Below are 10,150 nucleotides of genomic sequence, written 5' to 3' on the forward strand. Positions count from 1 at the left end.
GGCGAGCAGAGATGCAGCAGATGACGAATGGAGACTTCGCAACCGGCCAACTCGGTGAACTTCGCAATCATCAAAAAAGCTTTATATAGATAAGGGGAAAGATGTGCCGGGCAGACGCCGTAAAAGCGGCAGAACTCCTCAGCGAGTGGGGGAAGAGGAAGAGGAAGAGGAAGAGGAAGAGAATAACCCACCAAAAATGGGTATTGGTAGAATGCGCAATACCTAGGTCGGTGAACTTGTATTGAGTCGTTCCCCGCTGGAACAATATCAATGTGAGAAGGAATGCGGAATTTAGACCACAGCTCAGATATTTGCTTCAACCCCATGGCTGATAATTCCTGCACAGGAGCGGGGGAAGGCTCTTTCTGAAAGTCGTTCCTGACCGACGGGTTTCGAGGAACTATCTCCTCCACGGTGGGAGGACTTTCGTCCTCCGCAACCGTGGGTTCGCCACTACCGGTAGGCATAGCTACCGATAAAGGGGTGGCGTCGGAAACTGTATCAAAAGTGTGAGAAGAGTTTGTCATTTCCGCAAGAGAAGAGTGAGAAGAGTTTGTCCGTGGCGAGGAGTCGCCCAAAGGGAGAGATCGTTGCCGAGGTCGAGTAGAGAGCAAACAGATGCAGCAGTTAGGATGTTCCCAGGGTTGCCAACGGGAATATTCTATTGAATATTCCCCCACTTTGTACTTCTTTAGGATTTTCTAAGGATATCCCTTATAAATAGGAAGAGAAAGGAAACAAAAGGGCTTCGAAACTTCTGTAAAAGAACATCTTGTAAGAGAGTTGACTATCAAGAATATACAAAAAGCTTGTCTTGTCTCTTTTATTTGATTCCATCATATAACATTCTCCTTTAATTCACAAGATCCGAGGGCATATTGTTCACTACTATTGCATGCTGTCACACGTTGCCTCTAAAGAAGGAATTATCCACCTTGTCTAACATTTGGGTGACTTATTGCTTCTTATTACAATAAATGCCATTTATCACATTTATTGCATGCATTCACTCTCATATTTATATCTAATCATCGAGCATTAACTCGGCATTTGTTAATTAAAGCACGATTCACACCATTTAAGTTGTTAGATTTCGGATCTAGGATTTATTACTTTTAACTTGGATTCACCCCTTATCCGTTCATTAAATTGGTTTAACTAAAAGGGTTTAATACTTTTTGGTCAAACACTCCCTTTACTAAGTAAACTTTAAAATCTTTTTTTTTTAATTTAAAAAGAGAGCTACCATAGATTCAAAATAATATAAAATAAGAAAATAGAATAATCTAACAAATAGTAAAAGTATAGAAAGAGCGAATATGCTGTATCCCTAGGTATCCCCAGTCATCACTCTTTGTATTATTCTAATCCCTTTTCTTTAGCACAAGGTAAGCACCTGGAAATTTCTCTTTTCATTAAATATTATTAATTAGATTAATTTTATGAATTAACTTAATCATGTAGTAGTTGATTCACTGTCCTACCACGAAATCGTTCTAAATACGTGCATCCACTAATATATTGCCACGTCATCTCAAGGTCGTAGCACCAGGAGATTTCCAACTGTTTGATTACGTGGCGCAGTATTATTGGTTCTGCTTATGATGACCTCCCACTTTTCCCCTAAAACGATTTCGTAACGGGTCAAAGCATTTGTGAGCGAATATGATATGGCCGCTTACCTAGTAGCCGAAATGACAAAATAACCCCTGAGCACTCGGAAAGTGTTGGATCAATCATTTTCTTTTAAAAAAAAAATCATTTCCCATTTACATTTGTCTATTTTTTGTCCCCTTTTTGGCATAAGTTATTGGAAAAGAATTCAATAATTTAATTGTTGAGATTATAAGTAAAATGTGCTATAAAGTCCACAATATTAAAACTGAATAGACGTACTATTAACAATGCCAATTTTTTTCTTAAAATTAATATATTTATCTTTGATATTCAGTAGCATAAGAAATATTTCAAACTTCAAAATCAGACATTAATATTTCAACAATAATTATGCCATATTTATTCTTTTTTTCTTGTAGGACCACTCTATATCTGATATTTTGTCATGCTAATAAATAAACTCTCCAAACTATTGTCGTTCTAAATTCACAATTACTGGTTCTTATTATATCTAATCTAAATTAGCTATATTTCAGTTAAGTTTCGCTATCAAAGGTCAAAATAGTCAATTCATAAACCATGGAGCTTTCTAGACATTTTTTCAGGAGTGGAAATAGCAAAAAGCACAAAAGAGTTAAAAAATAAAACATTAAAATAAATCAGAGTCCATTAAAAGTGAGAAAGTACGCAGAAGCTAATAGCAAAAGCCGATCTGCAAGCGCTCCGCTTTTTCACCTTCTCTTCCTATTATCGTTATTTTTTATTTATTTATTAATTATCTATGTTTGTTAGTATTATAAAGTAAAGAGCAGAGATCTTTTATTTTTCGATTCTCTCAACTCTACAGTTTCCCGAGAGAGATATTGAGGGAGAGAGAGACCCATACCATAGCTATCCTAAGTCCGTCTGCACAGTAACATTTCTCACTCTCTCCTCCGAATCTCCACTCTTCTGGTAAATTTCGCTTCCTCAAACATTTCTTTCGCTTACGTATTTGTGTTTATTTTTCTTCTAGAAGCTTCGATGGTAGTTGCGGTTGTTCCAGATCTTTATTAGGGCTAATTTTTGTTACCTGTTTTGAATTTTGTGATAATGGAGGTCTATTATGGTTGCGATTGTTCTAGATCATTGCTAGAGATAATTTTTGTTACCTGTTTTGAATTTTGAGATAATGAAATGGTCCGATTATGAGATTTAGTTGTGATTTTGAACTTTATCGATTTGTTTTGAATTTCAGGTGAATCTGTATTTTTAGAGATTTTGGCTGGGTTTTTACTAGATTTTGCTGATTCTGGAGGTTATAAATGGGAAAAGGAGGTGAGGATTATGGGAAGAGAGAGAATATAGGTGGTAAAAGTGTGTCGGATAAGGAAGTTTTTCCGGCTTGGTCAAAAGATGTGAAGGAATGTGAGGAGAAGTACGAGGTGGATAGGAATCGCGGTTTGAGTGAGGATGAGGTTGTTAAAAGGAGGCAGATCTATGGTTTTAATGAATTGGAGAAGCACGAAGGACAGTCGATTTTGAGGTTGATTTTAGATCAGTTTAATGATACATTAGTTAGGATTTTGCTTGGTGCCGCGGTGATTTCGTTTGTTTTGGCTTGGTTAGATGGAGAAGAAGGCGGTGAGAAGGAAATCACGGCTTTCGTGGAGCCTTTAGTGATTTTCTTGATCCTAATTGTTAATGCTATAGTCGGTGTTTGGCAAGAGAGCAATGCCGAGAAGGCACTGGAGGCATTGAAGGAAATTCAGTCAGAGACTGCTTGTGTGATCCGTGATGGTAAAAGGATTTCTAGCTTGCCTGCTAAAGAGCTTGTACCGGGGGATATTGTTGAGTTGAAAGTTGGAGATAAAGTACCGGCTGATATGAGAGTTTTGAGTTTGATCAGTTCAACTCTTCGGCTTGAGCAGGGATCATTGACTGGTGAGAGTGAGGCAGTTAGTAAGACCACTAAAGTTGTACCAGAGGATGTTGATATCCAGGGGAAGAAATGTATGGTATTTGCTGGAACAACTGTGGTGAATGGAAATTGTGTTTGTTTGGTTACTCAAATAGGGATGGATACCGAGATAGGGAATGTGCATTTGCAGATTCATGAAGCGGCACAAAACGAGGAAGATACCCCATTAAAGAAAAAGCTAAATGAGTTTGGAGAAGCATTGACAGCCATAATTGGTGTCATCTGTGCTTTGGTTTGGCTGATTAATGTGAAATACTTCCTCTCTTGGGAGTTTGTTGATGGATGGCCTAGGAATTTCAAGTTTTCATTTGAGAAGTGCACTTATTATTTTGAAATTGCAGTGGCACTGGCAGTTGCTGCCATTCCAGAAGGTTTGCCAGCAGTTATTACAACTTGTTTGGCGCTTGGCACACGCAAAATGGCTGCTAAGAATGCACTTGTTCGTAAATTGCCTAGTGTTGAAACTCTTGGCTGTACAACTGTTATTTGCTCTGACAAAACAGGAACTTTGACTACTAATCAGATGGCTGTGTCAAAGCTTGTTGCTATGGGTGCCAAGGCTAACACCGTTCGATCCTTCGATGTTGAAGGGACCACATATGATCCCTTTGATGGAAAGATACAGGACTGGCCAATGGGTCGGATGGACTCTAACCTAGAAATGATCGCAAAAATTGCTGCTGTCTGCAATGATTCTGGAGTCGAAAAATCTGGCCAGCACTATATTGCCAGCGGACTGCCCACTGAAGCGGCACTGAAGGTGCTGATTTTATATTTGAAGTCGATTGCTTTGCTTATCTTACTAGATTAGTATCTCTGCCGTCTATCCAGTATGTTATTGTATTATGCCAAACCATTATTCAGTTACTCTAAGCTTTACTTATTAAAAACGGTCATTTATCATTGTCTGGAATGTGGATCCTTGATTTATCAATGGCATTTGTAGAAGGTAAAAATCAGATTTCTGACCTCTACATTGTTTATTTTTTGTCTCTACATAGTTTCTGCTGGCTACCACCCCTTCCCTCCCAACATAAACAAAGAGTGAATTAAGTAAATTATCTCTGATGTACATTGCTTGATACTGTGTATATACTTTAAAATTTTTGTCTTATTCGCTTTCTTAAAGCTTTCCGTTGACTGGTTTAGAGTTTCTTGATTTGATTTAAGGTTCTGGTTGAGAAAATGGGACTTCCTGATGGCCTCAGATCCAATTCCTCTTCAAGTGACAAAGATGGCCTCCGTAAGTTGCAGTTTCTGTTATATTGTTGTTATGTCCATAACGGGACTTCATTTGCACGGAACACGGCCTTACTTCAATTGGCTGAATGTAGGCTGCTCTTACACATGGAACAAAATTGAACAGCGTATTGCTACTCTTGAATTTGACCGTGATAGGAAATCCATGGGTGTCATCACGACTTCCCCCTCTGGTAGAAAGTCATTACTTGTGAAGGTATGTTCTTTATTCCCTTGGATTTTCTATTACGATTGCCTACACTTCTGATTTGATTTTTCTTGGCACTATGGAAGCATAATGCATCAGCATGCATATTTGGTTCTGTGCAGATTCTGATTTGGCTGCTTGTGGTGCAATTTTTGTTTTTGTGGCACTTCACATTTATGGTCCCTTTTAATTTTTTCTTCCTTTTACTATGCGAATGGATGGAACTGCTACTATGGATCTGTGTGATTTTTCACTTCAGTATTCTCATGGTAACCCTAAATGTGGAGAATGCACATCATTAAATATCAGTTTAAGCACCATATGCTGCCATATCGTCAGTGTCTTCTTCATCGAGGTCAACAGTCGTCAAAAGTTACAAGATGTGTATTGTGTCTAGTATTTGAACTTCATACGCTCGACCTCTTCTTCATTGAGGTCAACGGTCGTCAAAAGTTACAAGATGTGTATTGTGTCTAGTATTTGAACTTCATACGCTCGACCTCTATTGCTATTGAGCTGTTCTTGAAGCCATCAACAAACAAGTACACCTCAATCCCAAACAAGTTAGGTCAGCTGTATGAATCCTCACTTCATTTAAGCTCAACTCATATCATCATTATATCAAATAAGATAAAAAGAAGAAAAAAAAATTATATATATATATACCTTAACATACAGCTGAGAGAGGCAGCCCAATGGCTAAGGGTGTCCAAAGTGAGGTGGAGTTCACGGGTTCGAGTCTTGCGTTAACATATCTATATGCCAATTTGCTAATAAAATTATTTACCTTAACAAAAAATATTAGTAAGTTATCTAACAAGTCTAAAACCTATTCCCAATTAGTCGATATCACCTAGGTCTTTCGAGACAACTTCCTTTCATGTGATTTTAGGCCTATCCCGTTTATTTTAACACCATGAGGATTCATCATGAACTGGCAAGTTTGCGCTGGCTGCCAGCGTACCCCAATACTCCGTCATCCGGCTTGGGTTAACTATTCAATTGAACTTTTTACTCTTTTCATTCTGTTTGTGAGTAGGTGCTCGCGGGTTAGTATAGACTCGTTCTAGATGTTTTATTCCTGGATGACTCTTTGGCGATGTGTGCTGTTGTGGGATTTATGTATCTAATAACATATGGTGCTTCATTTTCAGGGTGCGGTGGAAAATCTGTTGGAAAGAAGCTCATATGTGCAACTGCAAGACGGTTCTGTTGTAGAATTGGATCATTCTTCAAGAAATCATATATTGCAAAGCCTTCATGAAATGTCCTCCAAGGCATTACGTGTCCTCGGTTTCGCATACAAGGAGGATCTACCTGAATTTTCAACCTATAACGGTGATGAAGACCATCCAGCTCATGAGCTTTTACTTAATCCTGCTAATTACCCTTCCATTGAGAGTAAACTCATATTTGTTGGCTTGGCTGGGATAAGGGTAAGTTAAAATTGCTGTGGACTGTTTGTTTCATTTTTGTTTTACATCCTTCATCTACTGTGAACATCAAGATATTGAATGGACTGCTTTGCTTTTCATCTTTTCTAAGGATCCTCCTAGAAAAGAGGTACGCGAAGCAATTGAGGATTGCAGACAAGCCGGAATTCGTGTTATGGTAATTACAGGAGATAACAAGAATACAGCAGAAGCTATCTGCCGTGAGATAGGTGTCTTTGGAAGCCATGAAGATATCAGTTCGAGGAGCTTAACAGGAAAAGAATTTATGGAGCTTGCGAACCCCAAAGCACATATAAGGCAAAGTGGAGGTCTCCTATTCTCCAGAGCTGAGCCAAGGCATAAACAAGACATAGTGAGATTACTCAAAGAAGATGGTGAGGTGGTTGCGATGACTGGAGATGGAGTGAATGATGCACCTGCCCTGAAATTGGCCGATATTGGAATTGCAATGGGAATTGCTGGAACTGAGGTAAAAATGATAATACTAGTACTAGTTTTTGTGAACCATGTCAATGGAGGCATGTATCTAAAATTTATTTCCTGCAGTACTTACATGAAGTATGGTTTCTGTCTGCCAATTATTGATATACCCCAGTTGGCAGTCATCTGACTCTGGTCCTGGATGATTGTATACCTATCTGTGTGTACCCAGAATGAGGCTAACATATCATATTGTATATACTCATCTTATTTTGGGTTGTTTACACTGTCCATTGATGTGCTTACTGGTAGAAACTTATCTTCATTTTCCGGTGATAGCATGTATTGCAGATTTTCATGTCAATTTGATTGTCATTTTCAATGCGCAATTTCCTGTAGATTCTGATGGGGTTGGGGGACAAATAGATCCTGTGGATATATACATGTATATTTACTGTCAGGTTTTCTATTCTTATTAATGAGAATCCTGAAGGGTTTTTGAAGCCAGTCTTCTTGTCATGTTGCTTATGTATGATTTTTGGTCTCAGGTGGCAAAGGAAGCATCAGACATGGTTTTGGCAGATGATAACTTTAGTACAATTGTATCTGCTGTTGGTGAAGGCAGGTCCATTTATAACAATATGAAGGCTTTCATCAGGTTTATTTTCTTCCTCATGTCCTTCAGTTGGCAATATTTCTATCACCGGCACTCTTGATTGGATGATAGTTTACTTCTATCATGAGGTCGTAGCCGTAGGTTCAAATTCTAGCGGAGGCTAAATAAGAACTAGGCGATTTCTTCCCGATCTGGCTAAGCCTTGGTGGATAGAGCTTCGTGGTTTCTGCGCTGGTGGGTGGCAGGTACCCGGTGGAACAACGAGGTGCACACAAGCTGGCTCGTACACTATTGTTAAAAGAACAAAGAAGAAAATGAGACTGTACTTTCATCATTTTGGGTTGGGAAATTTAATATTAGGCTATCCGAGATATGTATTCAACTTTTGTTAGTTGGCGTGATTAAAGTTGAAATTATTGATTTACAAAATTGTGCAGAGTCAGGTAGAGTTACCCGGTACCATACCGGTGCTTGTGAGAGGTAGCAGGTAGGGCTGTCTAAGGGGAGGGTTCTGGTTACCCAAGGGGACTGGGTACGGGGGCGGTACCGGAAAGGGGATTTAAGGGTACGGGGTAAGAGGATTTTTAGGGGTACCATACCAACACCCCTATAGGACCTAAGGGGGTACTGGTACCCGGTCGTCCGAACACCACCATTATCCCAAAAAAAAAGAAGAAAATTGTGCCGTCTTAAAAGTTATTTATCAGGGAAAGATGACACCTGCTGCTTATGCATGTGCGCAATAACTCTTTTGGGTTTGACATGCATTCAAACAGTTTGAATGTTCTAAGAATGAAATATATATTACTGAATGGGTTGAAGAACTTGCAGTAAGCTTTAATTCTTTTTTGCTCAGCTGTATGAAGCATTCTTGAGTTAAGTGATTTGGATAAATTGGCTATCACCCTTCGAGTGACTTTCTTCTACTAGTGGGTGGCAGTTGATTTCCATGTTTTATCATTTTTTTAAAGGGGAGTAAATCATAGTTCTAATTTTATTGTTAGGGTCGCAATCCTTCCAACATTTCTTTGAACTTCTTGTATGTTGTCTTTAGTCCTTGTAGTGCATGATGCTACAACTGGTAGGGCATCATTACAAAAGTGCATAGATTGACACTTTCTTGTTGCAGGTACATGATCTCTTCAAACATCGGTGAGGTTGCCTCTATTTTCCTTACTGCTGCGCTAGGCATTCCTGAAGGTCTTATCCCAGTTCAACTCTTGTGGGTCAACCTGGTCACTGATGGACCCCCTGCTACAGCATTGGGATTTAATCCACCTGACAAGGATATAATGAAGAAACCACCAAGGAGAAGCGATGACTCATTGATCAGTGCCTGGATTTTATTTCGCTATCTGGTTGGCTTTACATTTTTCGTTATTTATTTATTTTTAGTTTTATTTCCCAATTCCTGCTTTTGTATGTGAGAATGAAATCCTTGTGCTTATCATTTCTAAATGCTTGATGCAGGTGATTGGATTGTATGTTGGAGTTGCTACTGTGGGAGTTTTTATCATCTGGTTCACACATGACTCTTTTCTTGGCATTGATCTAAGTGGAGATGGCCACAGTCTCGTTACCTACTCCCAGCTTGCTAATTGGGGTCAGTGCAAAACCTGGGATAATTTCACCGCCTCACCTTTCACTGCAGGGTCACAAGTGATAAGCTTTGACAAACCATGCGATTACTTCGTGGAAGGCAAGGTGAAAGCCATGACCCTTTCCCTCTCTGTATTGGTTGCGATTGAAATGTTCAACTCCCTTAACGCCCTTTCGGAAGATGGAAGCCTCTTAACAATGCCACCATGGGTCAACCCATGGCTTCTTTTGGCCATGTCTGTCTCATTTGGTCTGCACTTCTTGATCCTCTACGTGCCTTTCCTTGCTCAAGTATTTGGTATCGTTCCACTGAGCCTGAATGAGTGGCTGTTAGTATTGGCTGTTGCATTGCCCGTCATATTAATTGACGAGATTTTGAAGTTTATTGGAAGGTGCACGAGTGGTATTCGAACGAGTGCAAGGAGACCCACAAAGCCGAAGGAAGAGTAGAGGTAAAAGCAATGGACTTTCAGCTGGAGCTGCTCAGAATACCACAAATGTTTTGGGACTTATTATTAACAGAGTTTATGTTATTCGTACCCGCAAGTGGGTTTGATTAGCCTATACTCTTGGTCCTTTAACCCAGCCCAGTCGCTGTTAAATGATGAGGGTTGGTGTGGACCTTGCCAAATTTAATTAGATTCATTAGACATTTTGCAACACTAAGATGATAGTATTAGTTTTAATATTGACGTATTTTCTGGATGAGTTACTTGTCCCCTTGTTTAACAGGATGATAGCAATGATACCTGTTCTCTCCTATTTTTGATCTCTTGTATTAGAATTCAGAACCAAAATCACCCATCTTAAACACCAAACAAATTTCAAAACATGTAGCCTTAACATCTTTATTTCAGCCTTCAAAACATGTAGCCTTCCCAGAAGCTTGGCCAAAAAAGCTAAAAGATCTTTAACCTTGTATTTAGAGCAACTGGAGAACTCACAGAACTCGTTTTTCCTTGAACAGACTATACCAATTAGAATAACAGTAAAACCCCAGGCAAAAATTAGTCACTGTCGGGTTATTTACCATCTCA

General features: G+C 39.2%; 1 protein-coding gene across 1 annotated transcript; it reads left to right on the top strand.

Annotated features, from left to right (window-relative positions):
- Positions 1-2,380: 2,380 nt before the first annotated feature.
- On the top strand, positions 2,381-9,882 carry LOC109205857 (calcium-transporting ATPase 4, endoplasmic reticulum-type-like). The gene is made up of 9 exons (XM_019368613.1): positions 2,381-2,571; positions 2,855-4,337; positions 4,748-4,820; positions 4,912-5,033; positions 6,179-6,460; positions 6,570-6,947; positions 7,447-7,556; positions 8,644-8,872; positions 8,985-9,882. The coding sequence occupies exons 2-9, from the start codon at positions 2,922-2,924 to the stop codon at positions 9,561-9,563; spliced, it is 3,189 nt and encodes a 1,062-aa protein (XP_019224158.1). The 5' UTR covers positions 2,381-2,571; positions 2,855-2,921; the 3' UTR covers positions 9,564-9,882.
- Positions 9,883-10,150: the final 268 nt, after the last annotated feature.

The sequence above is a fragment of the Nicotiana attenuata genome, unplaced genomic scaffold (genome assembly GCF_001879085.1).
Source record: "Nicotiana attenuata strain UT unplaced genomic scaffold, NIATTr2, whole genome shotgun sequence".
NCBI lineage: Eukaryota > Viridiplantae > Streptophyta > Magnoliopsida > Solanales > Solanaceae > Nicotiana > Nicotiana attenuata.

What these genes read in the sequence shown, in the direction of transcription:
- LOC109205857 (XM_019368613.1), top strand. Translation starts at nt 2,922, where the DNA reads ATGGGAAAAGGAGGTGAGGATTATGGGAAGAGAGAGAATATAGGTGGT. An exon ending in GAAAGTCATTACTTGTGAAG is followed by an intron (nt 5,034 to 6,178) that starts GTATGTTCTTTA and finishes CTTCATTTTCAG; the next exon opens with GGTGCGGTGGAAAATCTGTT. An exon ending in GGATTTTATTTCGCTATCTG is followed by an intron (nt 8,873 to 8,984) that starts GTTGGCTTTACA and finishes TGCTTGATGCAG; the next exon opens with GTGATTGGATTGTATGTTGG.